Source organism: Gadus macrocephalus, chromosome 20 (genome assembly GCF_031168955.1).
Source record: "Gadus macrocephalus chromosome 20, ASM3116895v1".
NCBI classification, from domain to species: domain Eukaryota; kingdom Metazoa; phylum Chordata; class Actinopteri; order Gadiformes; family Gadidae; genus Gadus; species Gadus macrocephalus.
In genome coordinates, this window is record NC_082401.1 from 18,731,502 (window position 1) to 18,758,980 (window position 27,479).

The window sequence follows — 27,479 nt, forward strand, 5'->3', positions numbered from 1 at the left end:
ATAAAGAGGACTCCAGTATAATACCTGAAGACTTGTCCCCGTTTAAAAATATTCTCAGCCTCACCCGTGAGCAGTGCAGAATGTGAACGAGTTCAGTTTAATGAATATTATCATCTGCTGAGGTGTAGTCTGCTTAACGTTTGTTTACCTGAATGGCCCTCCGGTCACGCCTCTGCAAGTTAGCACCTCAAGTGGAAAAAGGGGCACTCTGGGGTGGTGTTGTGATTCTTCTTCTTATATTATTAGTAAGCAAGCTAGGTAGTGATGTGATTTATATATTTTTCATAATATTCAACTTTTAATACTATTTTGTCTAATTGAAAGGCATTGTGGAATGTTCAAAATGGGCGCCTGGGAAGTGGTTAGCTGGTGACCTCTGCTGGTTGAGTTTACACATAGCCAAGAATTATAAATGTTACGACACTAAAATATAAATTAAATTATGATTAAAGAGTAGCAGTACTACCCTTGGTTACATGTCAAAACGACTAGTTACAGTTATCTTAATCTGAAGTTACAAGTCACCAATGTGCTTGCATTGACAAAATGCTTGTTCTTCCTAGCAACCAGTTATTATGGCTATGTATTATTAAAAAAAAATCGGTTGAGAAAAGAAAATGTTCAGAGCTAGAATATATTTTTTCTTTAGTTTACTATAATAACATAGCTTACAAAGCGTTACTTTTGACTATTTTAATTTTGACTTTTGACCCTTCCGCTTCCTGTGTGCCAACCGTTATACGGTCTGTCCCAAACTAGAAAAGAAAAAAGTAATCAGCAAAAAACCGGGGGCCTCTACGGATTCTCTTTTTTTGCAGAGAAAATTTCCTTTCACATTTGGGGGCAGTTAATTTAAACTTCAAAATAAGTTGAGCCTCTTTTTTTTCTCATGTGAATTGGGATTCAAGTGGCCTAAAATATTCCCGTTGGCCAAGTCCGCCCAAAGTGATTCTCACTGTTGGCGACAACCTGATTGAAATCCATACAAGAACGCATGGATCGAAAGAGCGCTTGTTGTAGTCCAACTTCGGAAAACTGTAGTTCAACGCTAGAGACGCTAGAGGTCAGCAATACTCGCCGTCGCGCAATGACGTCTGTTAGGAAAAGTTGAGTCGAATTCATTTTAAACAGTGCTGTATTTTTCTTTGTTCAAAAGGAAGCACCTTTTCATAGTTGAAAACGCATAGAACCCCAAATGATGCCATGAGAATCATGTGATTTAATTATTTAATATTTTAGTTAATCAAATAAAACCCATACAAATTTGACTTTAAAAAAGAAAGAAAGACTCAAGAGGTGCCACTAAAGTAACTACCGGTACTTTCGAGATTCAACGTTGGATCGCAGTGCTTTTCTTTTCAAGAAATCTGAACACAAAAATATTAAGTTAGGCGTGGATTCCCCCCCTTTCAGTACAAAATTAAACCCCTCCAGCGAATGTCTAATTCTTTCCCTCTCTACTGTACAAAGCTATCGAAGACCTGCAAGAGGGGCAGGACCGCACAAATTTGCTGGCTTAATGGGATGGAAAATAGGGAATAGTGAATTCTCGACTTAAACCTCCATGAGTTCTTAGGGTTGATTCTTTTCAATTGATGCAAATAAGTTACGTTGAATATGTTCTGATTGCAAGTTGCGAACAGCGGACCGGTGCGTGTGTGTGGTGGTACTGATGGTGGAGGAGGAATGTATGGCGGGAGTTTCTATAGAAACTTCAGAATCAAGCAGCGGGTTGTCAATCCCGATTTGAAATGTATTAAAACATCTTCCCCGTTACATCTCCATGTCCCTGCTCAATGTCTGGCCGTCAGAAAGCATAAAAAAAAAACAGCACTGAATAATATCGAGGCTTGTATGACTCCAATAACGTCTCTTCTTCTGAACACAAGGCTATGGCGGCTCCAGAGCCTATAACTAATCGCTGTGGTCACTTGACAAAGAGGTCGGATCATGTAGGGTTCAGCAACTCGATTTAGTCACAGTTCAAACCTGCCTTAAAACTTGTTTTCAGAAGCGGCCGGAGAGCTTTTTTAGTGAGATATTGGACACAAAACAGTAATATATAGAGCTGCATATAGCACGGTATAAAATGAAATGCAGCTTTCATTTAACTACTGAGCAGCGCTAAGTTACCTATTCAAACAAAACAGCAGTCAATTATTAGTCAATGCTCTGACCCCCTAATGATCAACACATCGCTGCGGTGGGTAAAGAAAGATATACCCCTTGATTGAACGAAAATAAGGGGTTGACAAAGATAAATAAGCACTCCTTTGCATAACCAGCTTGAATTAAGGCAAGGTTTGAATATTATTCTTGCAGATATATTGCAGGAACCTGGGGTCTTCAATGCCAGCAGCCTAGGGTCAACAGGACACAGGCCGGTGGTCTCACCTTTAAAATGGTCTCCTTGTATGGGAACTGCTCAGTTAGACACATGAAGGAGCTGAGGTTGTCACCCAGGCCAGCCAGAACACCGGAGACCAAAAAAATGGCAACTCCAGAACCTATAGTAAAATAATCAACTAACATCCCCCTCCCATGAACACTGCTGCTGCTGAAAATGTATTTTATCATGTAGTTTGCTGCTGTGTTGCTCTTCACTGTCAATTCCATGCTGTTTGTGGTCTGTTGTAGCTATTTTATACCGTGAACTGTTTATTTTACAGATATTAATGTGTTGCCAGAATACCAAAGATACATTTACATTTTATGTCAATAAAGATTTTTTATCTTACATATGACATGTTACAATTAGATTGTATCACTTGCCAGTACACTGCTGACAACATAAATCAAGTGCTGAAAGATCTTACCAAGATTTCGACGTGGTTGGGGCTGAAACCAGGTGGATGAAGAGCAATCACTTTATGCAATTGCTTTTCAAGGTCGAGAGGGAATAGCCAAATGGAAATGAGAAATGGTTCTCAGTGACTACCAATGAAAGCCCACTGACTACTTGTCGGGATACTTTATTCATTATCGTCATTATTGAAAACTGCTTCCTTCTCTGGTCCCCAGAGACCTCAGAGCCTGTTCCGAGTTCCTAACGGTTGATAAAATACCCGCACATGACGCAACCACAACAAGGGGAACCGGGCCGAGCCCTCAGGGGGACTGAGGCCCTTTACTCATCGCAGTTAGCGAAACGATACCAGGAAAACTTCAACCGTGTGCTGGGATGAGGAACAGAACAACAACAGAAGGGTGAATGTCCTGGGGACACCAAGATAAGTCGTTCTTTCCTTCTTCCTGGCGAGGTTGGGCGAGGGGCGTCAGACGTGGTGTTGTGGTGGAGGTGGAGCGCCTGGTGAAACGGCGCAAACGGATTGGCCGCCCACGACTCGGGTGGGTGGGGCGTTCAGGGGAGAGGGGCGGGGGAGGGGGCGTACAAGCACTCCCCCACCCCCGTTCTTGAGTGTGTCCTTAAAGGGATTATTATTAATCCCTGCGTCGTCTACTCCAGAGAAGCTAGGTCAACAGTCTAAATTCTCTCTTTCTCTCCCCCTCCCTATCTCTCTCTCTCCCTCTATCGTGTCTCATGTAAGTCATTTAACATTATTTATTATTTAAAACTTTTGATTTTTATTTGATTCATTAGTTTGAGCCTTAGTGCCCCATCCCGAGGGAGAACAGAGGTGGTGGGAGGACTCCGGTGTACTGGGTGCAGAGAGGGGGGGATGGGCGGGGCCAGAGGGGGCGGGCCCAGAGGGGGGGGGGGGGGTGGAAGGAGGGGAGGCCAGGGGGATGAAGAGCTTTAGTTTTGCTTCTTGGCCTCCGGGTTGCCGTAACTGGAGCCCGTCTTGTTCACCTCGGTGACACCGATGAGACGACGGATAGCGATGGAGGCTGCGGAGAGGCAGAGAGGACGAGAGAGAGTGAGAGGGAGAGAGAATGTGCAGAAGAATGAGGGGGGGGGGGGACGACATAAGGAAAGATTAGAGGAACACGAGTGCAGGTCAGACAGTGGCGAGAGCTCAAGTTGTGAAGACGCTTTGTCCGTTTTGCCATGCAGAGATTAATAACACCCCAAACAGTCGGCACAAGACACGAGCGGCATGTGTTGAGACAGTCATCTGAGATACAGTTAAATGGAACGCATGAATATGTACAGCATCAGGCAGCATAATCCCACTACTGGTGTACAGTATTGTTGCAACACGCGCCTGCAACCCGGGGAAGCCCGAGTTGAATTTGAGACTGCGACTCATTGCAACACTCTAACCTAGCCATTGACATGGCGGCAATGTAGAATGGACGCCACGTTGAAAGACCCCCCCCCCCCCAGCTGCACGGGGGTGTTGTTGAAGCCGTGAGCCGGGCACCTACCTCCGATGAGGAAGAGGAGGAAGCCGATGATGAGGAGGGGCGAGCCGCTGACTGCCACGCCGTAGGCGAAGTTGATGAGGGGCGAGAGCAGCAGGGTGGCCCAGAACAGGAAGTTGAGGAGCGTCCACAGGCGTCGGGGAGGGATGATGGTGGGCCCGGGGAAGCTGCCCTCCTTGTGGTAGTGCTCTTGGAGGGCGTCCTGCGCCGGGACAGCACAGAGTTTATTAGCAAAGAAACGCCACACTTCTAGAAAAGGGCTACTACACCACTTTTAAGTCCTGCGTCATTATCTTGGTATACGTGGCGACATGCTCCTTATGGGAGGTCCCCTCAAGTGTTTGCGCCAGCGTAAGGCATCACAGCAGACCCGTGCCTGCTGTTTAAATAATTGCTTAGATTTTAAATGTCAAACGGCGATGAACATCTCCGTGATTGCATGAATGCCAACTCCAGGCCCTAGCGAACAGCTAAATGCCAGCATGCTCCTCTGCCCCCCCCACGAGATACCCAAAGTCAGCGGAACTGAGAGCGTGGCAGTGTCTGTGATGCATTACCATCTGCCACACTAATTAGCTGATAACAGGAAAAATATAAGACACATTTCTTAACAGCAGTGAGAGCCTTAATTTCTGGCCGTACTAAAAAGGGGGGGGGGGGGGGGGGGGTTAAGTAATAAAAGAAAGCGCTGACGGCTTGAAATCAAATGTGGACCAACTTCCTTGTTGGGTCCCTTTAACACCATGTGACCTTACCTTTTCCTGATAGAGCTTATGCAGCCAGCTGGCACACTCTTTCTCATCCTCTGGGATCTCTTCCACAGGGAATCGCCTGGAGTTGATGGGAAAGAGAGAGAAAGAGAAAGAGAATATGTCAGCTAAAAAGGGGAGAGCAAGAGAAGACCACAGTAGAACTGCTGAGCGTGTGGAAGAGTCCGTAATAGCCATTCTGACCACTGGAGGCCGCCACAAAACCTATTGGCCACCACAGCTCCACCAGGGAGCCCTGCTATTAAGTCTATTTGCTGCAGTGAACTTTTACCTAGTCTCTAGCACAGTCCTGACCAAGCTCGTGCCTTTGCTAGACGGGCGGGCACCAGGGAAACTTGATATTCTTAACCAGGTTTTTGGCTGCTCCCAATCAAATGCAGCTTATTTGATTCATTAAAAAAAAAATAAAAAAAAAATAAAATGCACGTTTATCATTTTCGAGTCGACTTTATTTGATTGAGTAGCTGCAATTCCTATATGCTCTTAGAGGGAATGAAATGCTCTTAGGGGGAATGAAATGTACGAAATGTCGTCGGCTTGCCAACTAAATCCTGAATTTCACCTGTGGCCCACCTCCATCTTGTTCCCTGCCTCAGGCCTCTTTTCAGAGGGGAGGTGGGAGAGGGGAACTGGCCCTGGCTTTCACATTACTAACGACCTCAAGCCCGTTGAGGCCTGAAGAGTGTTAGAACACAAGCCAAGATTCAGAGCCCCTTCCTGCGGAGCTGTTGGCCTTCAAGGGGCATACTATGCATAATGTCCATCGGACGCAACCCTACATGAGATGGGCTTTGGGAGGGGGCTTTGGCAGACTAATGCATCATCCTGACACCGACCACTTGACGACCAAGTCTTAATCGTTCAAGCAGAACACAAGGGGGGGGGGGGGGGGGGGGGGGGAGAAGGCTGGACTCACTTGATCTTCAAGTCAGCTTTGTACTTCTTGCCCTGCACGATGCCCAGCAGAGTTGGTGTCTGCTGGTCTTTGAAGTTGAGTGTCACATCGTAGACGGCAGAAACTGGGAACAACAAGGGATGCAACAGGGTTAATACATCATGGGACATCTCAATGGGAATGAGTAGAGCCAACATCTAAGCCCCAATATCCAAATACTAGGCATTCAAATCTCTGGGGATTTGAATGTTCATTCATGAAAAAAATATTTATTATTCAAAAATTGTTTAGTGTAATTGCGCATGCATATTCGAAAACCGCATGTAGCAGGATGTTACATTTAGTCCAAGTATCCCATGGATAACATTAAAATGTATACAACACTTGACAGAGTTATCCTTTGTTAGTTTGTGTTTGGATTCTCAAACATTATTCGAGTTACGAGTACTTCAGTAGCACTTTTGACACCTGCCCTCCAGTTTGAGAACAGGCTAGAGCGAGGGAGAGATATTATAGTAACTGGTGACTAATATTATTAAATACTTGAGGTTTGGCCCAAGAGTCGGTCTTCGATGGGGGCACTCCCACTAGGCAGTTGCGGCCATAGAAATAAGAGGTTGAGGCGAGAGTTAATTAAAAAGGTTTTAGAAAGGCTTTGCTAATTGACTTATTTAGCAGCTATTTCAATGTTTAAATGCGGACACCAGGAAACCAGAGGCTATTTCTAGCGATGAATTTTCCTTTAATGGTGATCAGTCACCAGCAATCCCGTGTGGTGTGAATAGTATCAGTACCGCCGTGCAAACCAATCAGAACCTTAACACAGCATTCAAACCACTCATTTAATTTGTGAGGATTGGAAGTAGGCCCTTAGTACATAGCATTGTGTAGCATCTTATCCTTTTGTTGTATTTACAGGAAATTGGTTAACCAAGTAATCATATGTACTTAGCACCTGTTTTTATGAATATTTTTACTGAACCAACAGCAATATATTGTTTCTCTTTCTTCTGACAAATGTAAGTCGCATTGGATAAAAGCGTTCGCTAAATTCAAGTTTGGCTACTCTCATACTATGGAACTAGTGACTTCGGAAAATTGGAGGCTACATTAAAGCTCTGTGGTAACCGAACTAGGACTTCTTTCTAAGAATATTTAAATATTCATTCGGAAAAAAAGATTATCCGAGGCCTAAAAGGGTGCGTTCACACTTATTAAATATTAATTTTCTTACGCTACGCGATTACATACAAATTTAATTCATAGTCGCGATGGGACGGCACATTCTGGCCGGGCCTTCCGCCGGTTTGAACGACACAAATCCGTTAAAAACATTGAAGCAGAATTCCCAGGAAGCCGCTTCATGAAAGCCAGTCAGCGTTGGTTCTCTCAGCCACCGTCACATCCTGAAGTCATGATTGAATAACCAAAGCGGTCGTCATCCAGGCGCGGCTTCTGGAGACGAAGGTACCATTCACCGGGTCGTGTCGGCCTCCCGACAGTGTTTTGAACCTACACCCGACGGCTTTGGGCACAAGTACAGAGCTGAGTAGTGTCCATCTCGGCCATGACTGGTGAAAAGCAGCACTGGTGTTTACGCGAGATAAGCCTCTTTATGCTTGCGGTTGACACCGTCAAACTCACACGTGTGACGCAAAATGAAACTGCGCTTTGCTTTTGGTTTGAATGCGGCTTTAAAATGACAAATTCAAGCCAGCACAACAAAGGTTAGGGGCTTTCGTTTATATTCACATGTACTTGTGTGCGTATGTGTCTCACCTGTGCCCTTGAGACACTGCAGGGTGGTAGTGAAGCCTTTGGTTCGGGGGAGGAGGTGGTACTTGAGTCGGGGCAGTCCTTTGCTCTCTGCCACCTGCATGCTGATCTCATGCTTCTTCTCTGTGAAGCGGGTCCCCTCGCAGTACAGCAGGAACTACCAAAAGGGAATAAAAAGACTTGGAATAAATAGACGGCCAGACAGAGACATCACTGGCTTGCTTTCGCTGTTTCCCCAGTGCCCCCTAAACAAGCTTTACCAACGATCAATTACACAATACTTAATAGAGCCTTAACAAAACCGTCTGTTGTAACTAAGTCATCGTCTTGGAGATAAAGCGTGTCGTAAATAGCTCGGGCTGCCCTCGAAAGCCATGTCACTGCGACGTGACTTGATGTACGACTTTGGGGCCTGGTAATCAGATCAACCAGCGATTTGCCTAATCTCCACAAGGCAGGCCAGAACCGAGAGCGAGGAGACAAGACATCTTTTACAGAAAATGTACAAAATGACCCGATGGGTCTTGCACACCTCTAGGGAGTGGGTTAGAAGTGAATACAGGAGCCCTACTGACCTAGAAACATCCAGAGACTTGCTTTTATGTTAATACAAATATAAAACCCTAATACTGGGACACACGGTCAACCAAAGAGATGCTCTGTAGGTCCGTTCTCCTGACCTTATCTTTCATCTGAGGTCTTTTTTTTACCATATCAAAGCACAGCAGGAAAACCAATTTTTTTTGAAGTGCACGAGATGAAATATGCACTGGCCCGAACCCTGCAGTTTGTGCATGTCCTGAAGGCAAAATAAACAGTTTGCCTCCTGCCGAGTCGTTTTGAATACAGCTGGTGGTTACTATAAGGACGGAGGTGTAAAAAAAAAAAACGGGTTCCTCCGAATGTTGTTCAAACATGTTCAATGGAAAGAGAATCCTTTGCGTCAATCCACCGAAACCCACCCTTTTCATAGCCTACGTTTTTCTTTGGCGTGGATACCCTAACCATGTCCTAAACCTAACTACGTGAGAAAGTAAACAACTTCATATTTCAGAAAGAACCTTTTTCTTTCATCAGACGTCCATGTACCTACCCACATAAACTCTGGGTAGTCCTTCAACGCGTCCAGACCCTTGAAGACCGTGTCCCGGTCCTCCTCCCACCTCCTCTTGCAGAAGACGATCTCCAGGAAGTACCAGGTCCAGCCAATCAGAGGCACCTTCAGTAGCTCGTGTTTGGCCAACACCTTTGAACTCTGCGTGTCAGATAAAAAACACAAATTAATGCCATTTCATCTTCAGTAGTTTTCGTTTGAAATAAATTACATGTACACTTATGTACACAGCCAAGTCTTGAACTCATCCAGCCACTTCAAAAAGATGTGAAGTCCAATTCACATTCTTCCTTTGAAAAGGGTATATAGGTGGGATTTATTATCAGTAGTGCCAGTGCAAATGTTTTTTTATTGATAACAACATTGGCATATACTGATCAAAACAGGACGATACAAAAAAAAGAAGCCTATATTGCAATTAAACGATGAACATACAAACATACTGCCTTGAACATAGCAGTCAGGCTACTGCTTCTTTGTTTTGAGCCAAAGAAAAAAAATAAAAATTGCATTTATCGCGCGATAAAAAAATGAACGCTGTTAAAATTGATTTGCGTTAACGCCGTTAATAACGCGTTTAACTGACAGCACTAATTATCAGGCAAACTAGACCTGGGGGGGGGAGAGACACAGTGTACACTCACCCCTAGGATGCCATATCTCTCACACATGGTCCAGCCACAGAGGAAGTCGATCTCGTAGTTGTGGTTGAGGATGATGATGGCGTGCTCTTTGCCGAATGAGTCCACCGTGGCCTGGTCTGTGTAGAGCGTGCAATCCGTGCCTGACCACCACTCCAGAAGCATCACCAGCTCTGAGGCGGGGCAAGATGAAAGCGTCATTACACCTTGTTTGAGGGCTAGCCATGATTACTGTTTGTACGAGTACAACTCGACTCAAGAGGTTTTTCAGAAAGTTCTACTTGAGGACCATGATCATGAGGCACGAATATAGCAGCTTCAGCGGGTGCCCTGGTGATAGATGTAATCATGTTTTGGCCAGCTAAAGCAGAAGAAGGTTCCATATAAAGCAGAAGATGAGTTTCTTTCTTGTGCTAAACCACGTTGTTATCCTTACTAAGTGGTGACCTGAAGTGATCTGCAAAATCTAAAAATACTCATAGAAATCCATCTAGTAAGGCCTATCTTCCATAGATCATGAGCAGGGCTGCTGTTGGCCAAGATGACATTTATTCAGCACACCGAACCCACAGGTTATAGAGTACACCAATCATGGCCCTTACAGTTGGAAGACTTTAAATAAATGTACCACTTACTAGGGCTGTCACTTTTTCCAAAAATGAAATTCGAACGAATTTCGAATGTCCATAATTAATTCGAATACATTCGAATACATTCGACCCCCCCCCCCCATAGAACACGACAACAGTCTTGATTTTTTATGTTGCTCTCGTATACCTCACGTATACCTACTGAATTCATAACAGCACAGGATAAAAACATCTTTGATAACACATTTGTAAACACAACAAGAGGAAGCTCCGACACACAAGTGCGGCTGTCTTTTACACATTAACAATAACTGCACGGAGCGCGATATGCGGAGCGCATGTCGTCCATGGCACACACAGCATATATAAACGAACAATCTGGGAGGCCGACCTCCAACACGTCATGCTGCTCTTTTTATTCCTTACGGAAAGAAAATTACAAGTAGTCTCGCAGCTCTCCGTTACCGTTGCAGCTGCTTGTGTCAGCCGTGCTGTATAAGTCCCCAAACAGGCTGCCCATCGCGCCCAGCGCAGCAGCGGACTTTTCTCCCTGTCGTGTGCGATCAGTGTCGGTCTCCGTTTCAGTGAGCTCGTGTGAGAGGCTTTCAGTCACGAGATGTTTCTGTGCAGGGGAAAGGTGGACTAACCGGGAGAAGCGGGGATCCAGGAGGGCCGCTTTATTGAGGAGAAGCCACTCGCCGCTCTCTTCTTTATAGCGCATTTTTACAGTTCGAATGGAGAATTACACTTCGAATTCGAACTTTTCACCCCACCTTCGAACGAATATTCGAACTTCGAATAAAAAGTGACAGCCCTACCACTTACTGACTGTCAACACTGACTTTAAATATTGAAGTGCATGCATTAGCCCATACAGAGTGCCAATGAAATGTACGTAGTTGACATAAGCTCTTGTTTAAGGAAGTTATTTTCATCAGAACACAATCTCGTTACTATACGTAATGTTATAACATTCAAGACACCTAAAACCAACTGCCATCGCAGCGGAAAAAAAACGCAGATATTACCCTGCGGTGCGACTCGAAGAACAGACCTGTTCCGATAGGCGGCTCGTCGCATTGGCCTCAAATAACTTTCCAAGTACCCTGCAGGGTGCATGCCTCCCATGCCTCCCATGCCCCCCCCCCCTCCAGACGTGTGTGTGTGGGTGAGGCGGCGGACACTCACGGCTCCAGAGAGAATAGGAGAGCCGGCAGTTGATCCGGCGGTACAGCTGCTTGTTGAAGGGCCAGAGGACACAGGTGCAGAGCTGGATGAAGTTGATGATGAGGCCGCTCACGACGAACACGAAGCCCATCAGCAGCTGCAGGATGAAGAGGCTCTTCAGGTAGGTTAGCAGACCCATGGTGGTGGAGCCCAGGGAGCCCAGCTCGGCTCCTCTCTACACACTCTGCCGGCCGACCTGCACGTCGAAACACACATGCACAGAGTGAGACAGAGAGGGACAGAGAGACACAGAATGTTGGACCCCAGACGAGAGATTTGTGCATGGATCCAAAAGTAATAGTAAACTACAACTCACCACGGTGGGGTCGTTTTATAATCCTCGCTTGCAGGGGCCTTCGGACAGTAGTACAGACCTGGGGACAGAAAAAGGGGAGACAGGTTAGCTGTACGGTATGTGAAGAGCAAATATTACACAAGAAACCCCTGCAAGCTAAATCCCTTCCCTCTTCTTCTATACCGTGACTACATTGTCGGTAAAACACACACAGTTTCTACTACAAAAAGAACCTGACGACAGTGTGATACAAATTATGAAAATTGCAAAACATTTGTACAGGTTTCCCCTTTAGAAAATAATGCGTGGAGGGAGACCATAGTGGAAGCATCTAGCAACCGAAGGAAAAGCCAGGGAAAAACCGTGCATTTGAATTGGCCTAGTATGATAAAACATTTCATAGCAGATCAAAACATGAAACTCTGCACCTTCTTCAGCGCCGCGGCTCAATGTAGCACTTAAGAATACACCCACGGCACGCACATTAATAACGCCACAAGATCTCCACCACTGCCGCAGGTGAAACCATAGCAATCCAGTTGACTGAGTTCTTGATACGTCCCCCTCCCGCTGGTGATCAATCGCCTTTCTTACCCCCTCATTATATTCCCTTCCAAGCCCATAACAGGGACATCCATCCGTTTAGTTATTATTTGATTTCCTCCCTTGTCCGACTGCAGCACAGGCCCTGCGGTCACCATCAACCAGCAAGTGACCCCATCAACCTGCACTGGTCTGCAGGGAAACTTTCAAACTGTGGTAGCATGCAAGACCAAGACCCATGCTGCTTGACTTCTAGGACTGCAAGATAATGACAAATTATATTGATTACCTGGCAGCTATTGTGTTGAGCTGAGCAATTGTTTGTGCTGAGATTTGTACATGACGGCCCGTGTGTATTAAATTAGATGTATGCATCAGAGGCCAAAATCGTGAGCTCGATGAATATGTAATTAATTGTGAAGTCCTACCGCCTCGTAGAGAAAAGAGCACCCTGGGATAGGGAGGGTGGTGTTCAACCCATATTTTAATCTTGATCCTGGTAATGTTTCAAAGAATAATAATAATTCCATTGTAGAGGATGAGCAATACTTAAAGTTTAGCTACTCAGTAGTACTAATCGTATAGCTATCTGGTCTAATACGCATGCCCTAATCCAAGCAGCAGATGTTTATTTTCATTCTGGCATACACTGGAAAATAACTGATCAAAACATATCCAATAAATATACGGCCTGCATTGAAGGAGATTATAAAAACGAATGTGTCAAAAAGGAAGTTTGTAATTCTTAGTCCTAAATGAATTCCTTTTAATTGAGCATGAGCGGTTTGCTTCTTTGCAAGTGTTATTTTTACGAGGGTGTGTTTCTATTGTGCCGCGGACAGGTGGGTTCACCAAGCATGCAAAGTTGGACCTAGTGTCGTTACTCTTTAAAGCATCATGTTTCAGCGAAGGCAATTTATAGGCCGAGACACAGTGGGAGGACTAGAGACAGATTCAGATCCACCCACTTGAAGATCTAAAAAAGGTAAACTATCCAAAGCTATATAATGTTACAAAGAACGTACTTCAATAATTCCTTGAGGCAAAACTAGGAGAATATCCCTAAAGGAGGATCTTGTCCCTATGCAAGTTATTCAATAGAAGCCAGTATCTGAAGAAAAAAAAAAGATGTCACATGCACTGACAATGCCTGTGTCACAAGAAGGACAAATACAAATGTTAGAAGATTTAGGATTGAGACAAGAAATTGCATGCCCAAGGCCTAGCAGCGTGCCAAACCCTGCAAAGCTAGATGCTAACGTTTTGACAGGGAGCTAAAAGATGGCAGGCAGCTGAAGACTAGTCGAGCAAGCGCTCGGAATCTTTTTTTTCACAATTTATGTCTCTGTGCTCAGTCTAAAAGGGAAGATAAGAGACGCAGAGAGGTTGAAAGCTTCTTAAAGAGGAGACAGCTGGTTCTGTTCCACATCACATGGATACAGCGTCCATAGCAACCAATCCCATGTAGCATTGTCTAGTGTGGCTTACAGCACTGATAAGGCTGAAGCGGTCATAGCAGGGAGAACCAGGCATTCACTGTTCTTGCACAGTTTTGGCAGCGACACCGTTGGAGTTTCCAAATTAGGTAATTTAAAAGAAAATATTAATCGACTGCCTTAATAAACAGCTCCTTCGTGAAAACACCAAGCGAAGGAGTTGTCACGGGTTATAAAAAGGTAGCTTGACAGGCCACATTTAATACATAAAAAACAAGCAATCTTCAGAATTTCAATTGAAAAGCGGTACCCAGGCCTTTGGTAGGAGGCCAAACCACCTCTTCCTTTATGCTTACCAGTAGACGTAGTAGGCAATGGCCATTACCACCAATGCCCCACAGATCCCAGTGAAGATCATCACAGCACTCTGGTTCAGCATTTTGGCTCTGTATAGTATACCAACCTCGAATCACGGGAAAACTTGATTAAATAGATCAAGCGACAAAACGGGGGAACGGTACGAGGAAAAGTCACAGTCTGTCCTGCTTCGCGGCCATGTTAATCTCACAGAAGGAAACCGGGAGGGCGAGATTATGATGATGACAGCAAGAACGAGGTAAGATCCCAGTGGTGGAAGTGCTCAATCAGCACAGGAGTGGATTTGGGAACGCCACGATCCCAGACGGCAGGTTAAGAGCGCAGGTGGGGGAATAATCCAAAAACACGGCCGCCCCAATTTTACACGGGAAATAGAACAAATAACTCAGTGTAGGCCCTTCAATAGAGTCCACAAAACACCGTTTGGTGGATAGGTGTTAGCTTGCTTTTGGAATTGTAAGCGGTATCTTCCATGCATTCCCTTCCACTAATCCAGAGGATGAGATTAGGCCTGATTAGCAAGGTACAGGCACCCTGGATATGTCACCCTTCATTACCGTTGACCAAGAGGGCTGGACCCTCCAGTACAAGGGCGGAGTCAGCGTGGCGGCACCTATGACTACCAGGTAGAAAATAAGATGAAAACGGCTATCACAATCCATCTCTGCTATACATGGAAAACCCGGATTGTTCTACGTCGATAAATCCCGGAAATTTCAACAAGGGAATGGCAACCCTAGTGTTTAGCGCTCTTCACAGCCACCCCAGACAGTCAGCAGGGAATACGTCTAAATGCATGTACGTCATTATTTGACACTTCAGTATGGTTAAATATGACTATAAATCATTATAACAACGTTTATAGGTCATAAAAAAGAAAAAATAGGTGCACTTTAAGTATTTGTATTTTTTTCTCTGAGGTGGACTGCATCAAACAAAACCAGTACTTTTTATTGATAATCCCTTGAAATTTCACCCTTAAAGTGATTATCAAGAGCTCCAGAATTAACATTCAACAATCAAGGCTTCTCCTACAAAGTTTTCCTCAGAGTTGGTCCGTCATGCAAGCTGAAGTCCAAATCCATAAAATGGGTTTTTGGGAGTCTAACAAAACAGGACCAATGTCCAGTTTGATTCAGTCAAGCCGAGTGTCATGGCTTGTCAAAAGGTATTAGGAATATCCAGTGGGTCAAGGTATCTTTCTAAGCCACATCAAAGGCCAGAGGAAGCATTGCTACTTGCTAGGCCTTGAGGCCCTGTAAGAATGCAGATGGAAATGCATTGTGACTGTCAAGGTCATTTAGACTACAAGTCCCATGTGGGAATGCACCGGGGGGCCGCCGGTGATATGCTGGTGACGCTAGCCCTCCGTCAATGGCTAATTTGAATGCTTGGACAGTGCAGGTTGATATAGAAGAGACCCGTTCTGTAGAATATAGGGTTCCTCATTACTCTTCATGTAAGCCTATTTCCATAGTTCCAAGATGAATTTAGCATATGACGATATGAGAGCGGAGAACAAATAATTTTGAAATAGTCAGCATTACAGTTTTTGACAGCTCACATATCTTTCATTGTTCTCATCTTTTTTTGCCTTCGAAAAAGGTATGTTGGCTTGTTGTCCTTACTTGCATCAATCCACTAAAAGCATTAAAGCAATATTGCTCGTTTCTTAAAAGGTCTGACAAATACAAAGTCAGGCCAGGGTCATTTTGGTTCCCTTTGTTGGAGGTGTTGGAAACCTCCTACCTAGACCCATTTCTTTTTTTGGCGTCAGCCAAGGTTAATTCAGTTTCAATGGGTTATTCCTTTTAGTGGAGGAGGACATTTGTAAAATCCATTTAAAATATTAAAAAAAACACGTATGTTTTATGTTTCATTATCCACTTTGTAAGCTACAAAACTGTCAATAAATGGATACTATTTATATTCCACATAATGCCCACTGTCTTAAGTGTTTTTACCCAAGGGACTCAATATTACAAACGTGTCACCTGGGTAAGCATAAGCATAAATCATATACACCAGTGATGTAATATAATTCAGCAATATACACAGGTGGCACATTCCATTAAAACAAATCACACGATTCAGATAGCATTGCTGAACAAGAATTAGGCTAAAGCTGTTTAGAATGTCTATCACAAATATAAGTAAGCGGGGGAATATGGTTAAACACACATTGAAGTTCTGCCAACTATTGTTGCAACAAAAAAAAGTACATTAGTCATCTCTTGGACCCCAACGGCTTTTAACTGTTCCGCTTAAGATAAGCAGTCTTCGAGGGAACAGGCCGTTTCATAATCATCATAAATGAATGAAGATAACCTTTGACATACTAGCTTAATGTTAGTTCTAAGATTAACAGATTTCTTCCTTTGTAAAGCACTATGAATGGTCTTGTGTAAGAATGGTGCTATTCAAATAAACTTGCCATAAGATGCCTAGTTGAAACAACAGATAATCAAAAACCATGTGCTTAAAAAAAATAAGCCTACATTCAACGAGCATTGGCTGCTTGTTAGGAGGCTAAAATGATTAGTTCCAACATATCAACACAGAGCAGACATTCTAAGTCCAAGCCCCTTTTCATGATCACCGAGGGCACTAGAGCCTCATGGACAAGACATTGCTTTGTACCCTTACCAGACCAACCGTCCCCCCTCACCCCCTAGGTGAACATTATCGTATATGTCCAAAATCTGGATATCTTACAAATACATACATAGTACAGAACTAGTATCTGCAGCACCACACAATAAACAAGGCAATATTGGTCGAAAATACACGATGCTATACAAAATAATAATACACCAAATATATATTTTTTCCTATTTTACAAAGAAATGCTTAATAATTAAACCATTTACTACTGAAATAACCCCCCATTGATTAAGCACAGATCGGTCATTATACTTGCCTCTGTGTTAATCGCACATACAGCAATGCTGGTTCAAACTAGAGCAAAGTTAACCTTGGCCAAAGAACAGCAGACGTTAGTGAACTGTAGTAACCCGCCGGTGGTGCGACACTGTGCACGTCAAGCCTCGGCCAACCAGCGCATATGCCGCCGGGGGTGCAGGGAAAGCCATGCTCTTTATTATTGCAATAAGTTAATAAGAAATCTGATATGGTGCCGTAGTCCATTTTCAAATTATATCTCAATGCACATGCTTCTTTACCCCACAGTGCCATTTTATGTTTCTTAATCACTTCCTCGCATTACATAAATCACCCAGTGTTACTGCAAACTGTCAGCAAGTCATGTCATTAAATAGGGATCAAGGATTAGGAGTACCGCAATTGTAAAAAATAATATCAAAAAATAATAATACGTGTCCCATACTGTATGGTCAAACCCGACGAGAGGACCCAAGACAGCCCCGAACACCTGCGTCCTGTGCAGTTTATTCACACGTCAATTATCACTTTTTGTTGCTTCAAGTGAATTTTAGTTGTTACATATTTCGATGTTTCATTTGGACAAATATGCCAATTCAAAAAATGCCTCAACTTCAACTTTAAAAAAAACACTCCAGAGCATCCATCTTCAAGAATATCGGAAGTAGCATAAGCAAGTAGCAACCGCGGTAGCAACTTTCTTCACCCGATACATGCATGGTTCATGCAGATTGGTTGAACAAATTTGAATAAACCAACATAGAAGCAAGCGGGCTTCAATAAGTGATTGGAGAGAGAGAGGTCATCCTTTGTCACAGTCTTTACTGGTATATATAAAAGGTGAATGCCTGTTGTAGGACTGCAGCTGGTGCACAGGACGCCAGGGCTAAGATGGGTTAGCCGGGCTAACACGATTGATGCTGTCCAATACATTTAATTTAAAGGGGATTCTCCTCAGTTCAACACACTGACTAGTTTGTGTCAAACCGTTGTTCTGGACAACACATACGTCTACATCGCAATATTCGAACGAGACACCCTGCGTTTGTAGAAAAGCATGCAGCAAGGCCGGTTAGCTCAGCGGTTAGCTGACCGTGAGGACCCAGCAACAGCGTCGCTTACCTTCAGTATCCGTCAGAGAGTGGGACGAGTCGCTCCAGCCTCTGCTTAGGAATATACACGGTCTGGCGCTAGGCTCTTTCCTTCAGGCCAGGGGTCTTAACGTGGCTATGTCCCAATTCGGACATTCAAACCAAATTCAGTGTTTATAGTGCTATGTGCTATGTTTGCCGCTTACAACACCATACTGCCCCCAAAGCGAATCAGAGAAGACGGACAACATCCGGTCCGCCCCTCATTCATTCGATAACGTTTAGCAACTTTTTAGAGCAACTCCGGTGTGATATCCAGGCTGTTATGGCATGAAATTTAATACGGAGATAAGATAACACCGTGAACAGACCAGCAGGTAGGGAAGGAAGTGGCCTTCGGCCTTTCCCATCAATTATTTGACCACCTGCTTAATAGTTAATAGCATGGTCAAGAACTCTGAATAGGGTCCCATACTAAACTTGAATTAAGTCAACAATGTATTTTTTTTTACTTTTTTCGTTTATTTATTTAATGAAGTTAGTATAGGTTACAGTGTTTTTAAGAGAGTCAATCTTGTTGCCAATAGCTGTCCTGGTCTGTAGGTATAGACTTATGCTTTAATTTTACAAGATTAATAGGACGGGTGTTTTTTAATCCAATATTATTTTTCTAAATAATAATTGCACCGTCCATACTTAAACAGACTATAGACAGACAGACGATCCCATAGGATTGAATTTCATTCGCCCTCTGCTGGCGAGTTAACACCAGAGCAGTTTTCATGTTTGCTGCGACTATATAACCCCACGCCATATCTGCAACGATTCAGACATATGCTTTTTGCAATATCCAATGCCAAATATAAACTACATGTTATAGCATATATTGTCCCTCTCCTCTTTCCTAAGCCAAACCCTAGCAGTCAGTACACCAATGACAGCAGTCGTTTAGAAGTCATTAGTGCTAGTAAAATTAGGCTGGATCCTGCCCTTGCTCATTCTACCAACTATACGATACGTTTTATTAAAACAACAGAAAAGCAACAAAATATGTTGTATGATGTAAGCAGACAGCAAATAGAAAGTATGAACAAGTATACACAAAAAGATAACAACAAGGCAACATTGGATACAACAAACAATGACGGACAGAAAAATTATAAATTAAACATTAGTTTATTACTTTATAATCATCTTGACTCATGTATTAGAGCAGCAACTCATGGTTTGGCACTTCTACATTTGGTGCACAGTATATTTGCATTCAAAATCATTCATTACAACTGTAGTTCCTCACTAAGCCAGTTTGAGAGCATTACACATGGCCTTTCACGCAGTCAATAATTATTTTTTCTAGTTAAAAAATTAAAACCGACAGCATAATTCATATCTTCTAGAATATCTGTGCAAAATTCCATTTCCAACTATTAAGACATCTTAACATTTGACAAGTTTATCCGACATTGTAGAAATCATTGCATACAAATGGAGAAGGGACAACTCGATGGAGTTATTGTAAAACCAAAGCATAGGCATTATCTATTTTCCACCTTTATAAACAATTTTAGTTACAAAAATACTATTGTGCCCTAAAATTGAACTGAAATAGGATTATTAATGATCATTCACCGTAAACAGTTCTGCCATAGGATCAACAATCATACCGATACAGCCAACGATTTGGAAGACGTAAAGAAAGACTAGGGGTGTGGTGATAAAATTATTACAAGCACATGTAATCTCTATCGTCATTTCTAAATTGAATTAGTGTGTTACGAAACAGGGTGCGTTTGTGGGAAACGTACAACACACTTCGAATCCTGCTTACCTCATGAAAACATTGTTGTGCTCTTGAAGTAAACGTATAAGGCGTAACAGTTCCAACATGTAGAGATCTGTGTGTGTGTGTGTGTGTGTGTGTGTGTGTGTGTGTGTGTGTGTGTGTGTGTGTGTGTGTGTGTGTGTGTGTGTGTGTGTGTGTGTGTGTGTGTGTGTGTGTGTGTGTGTGTGTGTGTGTGTGTGTGTGTGTGTCCCAATCAGTCAGCAGTAAATCCAGTTTTCTGAACCGACACAACCGTAATGGTGCGTGAACATCCTTCTTGACGGCTTTTTCTATTTTATAAAACTGTAGCCTCCACTACGAGGGCCGGATCTTCAATGTCCTTCTTGCTCTGGACCATCCGAAGCTCCAGCTGGGCAGGGCTGGGTTTCTTCCCAGGGCCAGCCATCTCTACAATAATCAAACCGATAAAAAACCGACAAGTTGATTGCGAAACACATCCAACCTTTTCTGCCCTGGAACCAAACCGTTTGCCTATGAAATAACATTACCAATTGTTCAAGGCAATCTGTATTAGCATTTAGACAGTGTTGTGGTCATTGAGCAAATAGCTTCATGTAAACGTTAGTAATACCTCAAGGCAGAATGAAAGTTTTCCATGGGCATGTTCTCATACAAAACAGACAGATATATCACACACACACACACACACACACACACACACACACACACACACACACACACACACACACACACACACACACACACACACACACACACACACACACACACACACACATTACCGTTGGCGTAGGTAATGGTCCTTTTAATGACGTGATGCATTAAGGAGACCGTTTTCTCACAGGCCGCCTTCAGAAAGAGGTGATGAAAAAATGGATGTTGTAATGACTTGTGTGTTTGTAATAAGTCTGTTTTCCATTTGACTTTCAAGATACTTTGTAATTCAAAAGTCCTCCTCAACAAAGTAAATTCCCCTATTTAACAAATACGTGATTATTACAAATACATTAATATATATTAAACATTATTCAAATATTACCGTACATCCAAATCTTAAATCAATGTAACATTCTCTAGAGCTTGATTTCATTGTATTGTCACAGCTGACTTTTCCAGAATACAACCAAAAATTCCTATGCTTTATCCTGTTTCACTTAAAATCACCCATATTCTTTATAATATATACAGGGGGAGTGGCAACCCTGAATATCGCTCCCAATCTTTTGCTCAGGTCGGGCTATATTTCAAACGGACGCTGTACTGTAGATGTGATTTTAGGGCCACACAGGGGGTGCCCGTTCAGTGGCCTACCTTCAGGTCCTTGGGGTGGTGGTGGGTCCAGGCCAGGAGCATGGCTGCAAACAGGTCGCCCGTTCCCACAAACACTGCATCCACTTTGGGGATGTCCATCCGAATCTTCTGGCTGCTGCTGCTCCCGTCCGGTTTCACTAGAGCATGATTGGGGGAAAAGTAGACCAGAACACTGAATTGGTGGCCAGACATTGCTTTAAACGGCAGTCTTGCATGGTGCCGTACTGTAGATATATCCGCTGTCCACCGTAATGAGGCTGTGCGTGTGTTGTATGCAGTAATTCCTTTAAAAAAAAAAAATCCAAAGTCCGCCTACACTCAAAAAGTAAGGCTTTTTTAGATTTAATACAAGATTCCTATAGGCTGCTGCGGAGTCTGAGCAATTGACCTGGATTCCTGTAGCCTTAAAGTTAGCATCTGTAATTTACCTATCCTCTGACTACCAAGTACCACCAGGTACGGGTCCCCCAGCTTTGAGTGCAGGTCTGTGCTGGTGAGAACCACCGTCTCTGGTCCCATCTTATGAAGCAGGTCCATGATCTGGGGTAGGGGATGGGAAGTATATATTAGAGGATTATTTCTATTCCTTCTTGGAACTACTGCACAGAAACTGGAATAGGTCATATTCCCCTGCTGGGATTGGAGATTACTTTTTCATTCCTAGAGAGCTTTTCATAACTTCATCCATTTTCCCATTATACCATAAAAATTAGGACAGACTCGGTTCTCAGTTATGTAAACACCCTGAACTATTAAGACAGGCACTTTACCACCACCATCAAAACCAAAGGTAACGTATTAATACTCACCTCAACAGCATCCTTTTCCGTTTTCATCTTCCTTCCCGTTAACAACCTAAGAGAGGCAAGTTAACAACAAAAAATAAAACAACTAAGCAAAATGCAGCTTCTCTGCAGCAAAGTGCCTCGTAAAATAAAAGAATTTTGGACAGATCTTGGGAGGCACTTTCCTAAGTGGGGTCTTGGCCCATCTCCTGGGTAAAAGTGTTTGCCTGCTAAGTTCATACGTCTCTTGCAATTATGGTACTCACTCTGCCTCAAACTGGTTAGGTGTGAGGATGTTGGCAACGGGTACCACTTTGTCTCTGTACACAGGCAGTAGCATCTCAGGAACATACTAAAACAGCAGGAAGAACACTTTCTTATCCAATTGCCACTCAGACATTTTCCAATTCAAATACTCAACCTTTATTTGAGCCTCATTCATAAGATTGCGCAATATAAAAACAAACGAGTTTGTTGTTTTATAAAACAGAATATACTGCCTCATTTACAGCATAGATTTGCTGTAATTTTTATGACAATAATTCCAAGGAATAAATAGTGAAATAGAGGGATAAAGATATAGGAAAATGCTAGATACACACCATAGCTCCGTGGTCCCCCATAACTGGATCACAAACTGAGGGAAGAACATTTCAAAAGTTTAGTTTAATAATAACATTAAAAAAATTCAAGGACATTCAAACTTTTAAACACTCCATGATATCATTTAACTGGTCTCAATACAAGGATTTATAGAACAGGGGGTAGGAGCCAGGAATTATTTAATTTTAATACTATAAGCTTTGTGATGGTTTATATTTGTGATATTGTTATTCGTAATGTTATTTATTATTGTGTGATCGGGTTGGATTGAGAGCTGGGTGACAGGGATATGGGCGGTGACACTTAGTTAATATTAAATAGTATTTATTTAACTTATTTGCTGCTAATGGTCATTTGCATCTTTTTGTGATACGTAATTGTATGTTCCATTGCTATGTTGTTCAACATGTTATGTGTGTACGTGGGTTCCATGGGAAGCCGAAGACAGATTTCCACCAAGGTGGACAATAAAGTAATTCATATCCTATCTTATCTTAAGCACTTGAACACCTGTGTGGAGGTTGAGAGGGTGAATGGGTCGCCTTATATTTTGCTGACCACCACATTATTTGGATAGTTGTAATTACTTTGGATTATACCTTGTGGACGTTCTAATAAGTCCATACTTTTCATAAAACAAGTTGGTTCACTGAATTTTTCGGATATCAGCTAATTGTTTTTGGTAGTGCGTCAGAAAGAGAAGCAACCCAACTTCAGCCTCTCAGCGACTTTTAGTTTGTTTCACATAGTCGCTACAAGGGTTTAACACTGACCGTACACCAAACTGGGATTGGCTTTCTTCAGCTCTGCAACAATGTCGACCACCATCTCCAGGAAGGAAACATCCCTGCTGTAGCCTGGAGGAGAGAGAAGAGGATATTACATGACCGTCCATCCAACAATCCAATCTAGCCTTCACATCCTTAAACAGAGTTAGTTGAACATTTTAAATATATTAAAACTTACAATGTCAATCAAAATCCAAATTAGGACCACTTGAGAAAGTGGAAACTATTGAGAAACTACTATTTCTCAACAGGAAATATAAACTGTCATTTCATAGTGAAAGGGAGGGCAGTAACCCAGGAGGCAGAGCAGGATGACTTGCAATAGGAAAGTTTCCCTGAGCAAGACACCCAACCCTGACTTCTCCAGATGAGCTGGCTGTCGCCTCGCAAGGTTGACACGGTCAACAAGACAGTGTTGACACTGTCGGTGTGTGGATGTGTGTATGAATGGTTGGCAGTCGTTTTTCCTTATCCTAAAATCCAAAGCAAAACATCCCTGTGGACTGTTGACACTGCTCGTTAAAATGTAGCCCAAAAAAGTATTAGAATTATAAATGAGACGGTTTAGAGTTCCTCTGTCCTCCTGGAACAGTTGTCTCTCTCTCTACAGCTGTACAATTGTGTGAAGAGGCTTTTTCTCTCGATTATGTGCACAGATATTATTGTACATTATGTAGGATAGTACAAAGTACAAAGGTGGTGTTAGCTTTTGAGACCGGCAAGTTAACATACAGAGTCAGCAAATAATAAAAAAACAGTTTCTGCAGATTCAAGATGCTGAATCAAATGACATGCAGCAACAGTGTCTTTTCTGGCGTTTACTATTTGTGACGCTAGGAAATCAAATTATGTGTGCAGCAGCCAATACATAATGGCATCATTGGTAATAACTCAATAAGAGTCAGTTTCTTAACTAAATATGCAGTAAATAACGAACCCATATAAGGCAATGGGTGAAAGACATTGCCTTTGTTGAGCTTTATGTTAAAAAAAGGACACAGAAATAAACTGGTTTTGCTACTTTTGCAAGACCCAATTAAACACAAAAGGATCAAGCACATTCCAACAACATTGATTACAGGTATAGGCATGATATTACAGTGCCATTTCACATCGTATTTAATATGCAGAATATAAATAATATAGGCATAAGATTCATGGAGATTCCTTATTCTATGTTCATAATAGGCTTTTTGTTTTCATCTCCTGGGACATATTTCTCCTGCCTTTACCTGCCTCAATGTGGGGACTCACCGGTGAGCACGTAGTCATAGTGATTGACATTGTTGAGTTTGATGCCCTCATATAGCACGTTGAGCTCCTCTGCTGTTAGCACTTGTCCTTTCCAGTGGGCGTAACCTAGAACATGCAGAGATCAAAGCCAAGATTCGAAAATCCATTCAGGATAGAAAAAACAATTGTATGACATTCCTATGTAAATAAATAGCACAAGATAAGTTCCAGGTAAAGCCATCTTTACACAGATGCTGAAAATGTGGATAACATATCACTCACATTCTTTGGCTATAATCACCATGAAAACTATATTAATTTCAACACTGAATACATGTATTTTAAACAAAAGTTGTTTTCGTTCTCCAAAAGAAACCTCTCTGGCTTTCTCTCTCCCCCCTACGGTTTGTGTTTAACCTTCACCACAGCAGGTTCTCTCCACTGAAACAGGGTCATTCGAGTTTGGGAGAGAGGGTGAAAGAGAAACAGCCAGTGTGTTGAGCAGTACCAGAGCACAAGCATTCTATTAAGGCTTCACTGAGGGCCCCTTTGCAGCGGGCCCCATGTTGAGAGACAGGGAGGAACAAAAGAGTGTGTGTGTGTGTGTGTGTGTGTGTGTGTGTGTGTGTGTGTGTGTGTGTGTGTGTGTGTGTGTGTGTGTGTGTGTGTGTGTGTGTGTGTGTGTACGTGTTTGTGTACGACGTGTATGTGTGTTGGCAGAAGGATAAGGGGGGGGAGAGAAGAAATAATTAGGAAATTCTTAACCAGCCCAGTTTAATGTGTCCTTATAGTCAAACCATGTATGTCTGTGCGTTTAAACATTAAACGCAGTAGATGGGTAGACAGACACATGGTAATTCTGTGAATGTACCCATCAACCATGTGGACGGATGAGACTACAACAGCCCAGAAAAGCGCCTCTACATGAAGTTTGGCATATCTGCCAAAACCCTCTCCCACTTCTGAAGGGGCACCATTAAGAGCATCCTTTCTGGCTTCGCTAATGTATGGTATTGATACTAAATTGCTGATGGAAAGACCCTCCAAAGGGTGGGGGGGGAAGACAGCGGAGAACTTTGTCTGCCATCTCCCCTCCGTGCTATTTTGGACCTTATTACTCGGATACCTCTTTCTACATATTTGGTGCTTGCATGTCCAATCGAATTTCATTGTTCAGAATTACCCTTTGTTGAACCGTGCATGTGACAGATAAATCCTCTGACTTATACAAAGGACAGTGGCATTGTACCACAGAGATAAATAATGATTGCATTCTATGACCTTCTTATCTTACTTCTTTAGCCTTGTCGGTCTCAAGTTGCGAACCTTGAGACCTAGATGGTCTCAAGAGGGTCACTATCTCCGTAGGCAAGGCAAAGTTCATGAAGTACTGGAGTGAGATTAAAGCTCAAAGTTCAAGGAATGCATGACCGAACGTGCATTTCAACACATGGTTACAGCTGTGTAATAACATTCTTACACAATTTGGGGAGGCAATTTGGAGAAACCAGAAAACGCCTAGAACAGGCTCCAATAAATGGCACACCCTAGCTTTAAGAAATTATCAATCATGTTCTGGACCTATTGTGAGTCCCTATTGGCCATAAACAACTCATATATCTAGTTCAGGGAGTGGGGGGCCTTTGGGAAAGGAGGAGAGGAGGTTCTCAGGAGAGAACATGTATGGCACGGACATGACTGTAAACCGCCTAAGACCTAGATGGTAAAATCCACGATAACACGTTTATGATTTGAGTGTGTGTGTGGGTGTGTATAGTATATTGCTGAGTTACAACAAAGAGCAATAGCATTGCATGAGGGCAATTAAAGGGGTTGTAACAAACCTGTGTGATTGGAGAACTGCACTGAGTTGATCGAGTCAACTTCAAACCCAAGAACCTGGGAAAGAAAGGGAAATAACAATGAGCCACTGAAAGAGTAATCAGAGAAGTCACGAAGCCAAATTGCCCATCGTGTTAGACTTAAGAAGCAAGAAGATCAGCTTTTCACTCAGGACACACTGGCCATTCTTGATGTTATAGATGTGTGAACATACGTCAAACACAATGCTGATCTATAATGACCTTTAGACATGTTTGAGTGGAGACGTTTTGCCACTATTGTGAATTTCAAATTCCCTTCGATGTTTTGGCACCAGAGGATCTTATTACTTCTTTTAACTTGCTTATCAAGTACTGTTTATATAGAATAAAAGGATATCGTGTTTAATAAGACTCGGGGAGGGATTCGGGATGTCACGGTACTTTAGTCTCACATAATCTCCCATTGGCCGAGTTGTCGCTGAAAGCATGCATACACAAAGCGGGTGATCAAACGGTATACAAAGGTAAATAGAGGGTAAAACGATTCTTACCTGCAACGGGAATGAAGCCGATTTGTTCCCTACGTATCCCCGGACCACGTGACTCTGAATAGACAGGACACGGCACTCCATCTCGCAAATTAAACATAAAAAGGTAACGTCAAATTGAAAAACCACGCCAAAGCAATAACAACGGTTTGCGATATCGCGATAAGTGTGGCATGCAGCAGGTGCTCCCGCATGCAAAAACTTTTTAGTGAAGCGAACCCTTCATCGAAGTAAGACGTGCTCCCTCAGGTTATTCTGTGCAGGCAAATGCATGGGCACCTCGTGATGATCACTACTGCTAGACGACCAGAACGTCTATGGCGGAAATCTTTTACTCTCCCGATTATATATAGTATATATATGTATCAGTCATTGTGGTAATCTGTTATAAATACAGACCTGTTTCGTGACGGGGTTTAATAAATCATTAAAGAGATACGATTAGAAGATCCATTCAGTCAGTAAAGGTCATGCAATTGTATGAACGAGATAGTGACGATCATTGACAGGTCCTGACGAAGTCAGGCCGCGTTTCTGGTATTTTATATTCTAGTTGTATGTGTAGCGTAGGCTCATTTGCCCATTCGGAAATGCACACTTGAGC

At 42.9% G+C, this 27,479-nt stretch overlaps 2 protein-coding genes across 4 annotated transcripts; both read right to left on the reverse strand.

Annotated features, from left to right (window-relative positions):
• Positions 1–1,213: 1,213 nt before the first annotated feature.
• On the reverse strand, positions 1,214–18,273 carry agpat3 (1-acylglycerol-3-phosphate O-acyltransferase 3). 3 transcript variants are annotated; one of them, XM_060040149.1, is made up of 10 exons: positions 18,015–18,273; positions 11,656–11,713; positions 11,301–11,535; positions 9,526–9,695; positions 8,861–9,022; positions 7,771–7,924; positions 6,013–6,115; positions 5,082–5,157; positions 4,330–4,528; positions 1,214–3,849 (listed from the first exon to the last, which is right to left on the reverse strand). In XM_060040149.1, exons 3-10 carry the CDS (start codon positions 11,476–11,478, stop codon positions 3,758–3,760), a joined length of 1,134 nt encoding a protein of 377 aa, XP_059896132.1. In that variant the 5' UTR covers positions 11,479–11,535; positions 11,656–11,713; positions 18,015–18,273; the 3' UTR covers positions 1,214–3,757. The 3 variants fall into 3 exon arrangements, with proteins under 3 accessions (XP_059896132.1, XP_059896133.1, XP_059896134.1); XM_060040150.1 differs by lacking the exon at positions 18,015–18,273 and adding an exon at positions 16,912–17,002; XM_060040151.1 differs by lacking the exon at positions 18,015–18,273 and adding an exon at positions 13,970–14,468.
• Positions 18,274–19,140: 867 nt separating this feature from the next.
• On the reverse strand, positions 19,141–27,187 carry LOC132448676 (pyridoxal kinase-like). The gene is made up of 11 exons (XM_060040152.1): positions 26,879–27,187; positions 26,349–26,403; positions 24,526–24,630; positions 23,257–23,340; positions 22,483–22,517; positions 22,147–22,232; positions 21,905–21,950; positions 21,524–21,635; positions 21,096–21,232; positions 20,567–20,633; positions 19,141–20,213 (listed from the first exon to the last, which is right to left on the reverse strand). Exons 1-11 carry the CDS (start codon positions 26,957–26,959, stop codon positions 20,101–20,103), a joined length of 921 nt encoding a protein of 306 aa, XP_059896135.1. The 5' UTR covers positions 26,960–27,187; the 3' UTR covers positions 19,141–20,100.
• Positions 27,188–27,479: the final 292 nt, after the last annotated feature.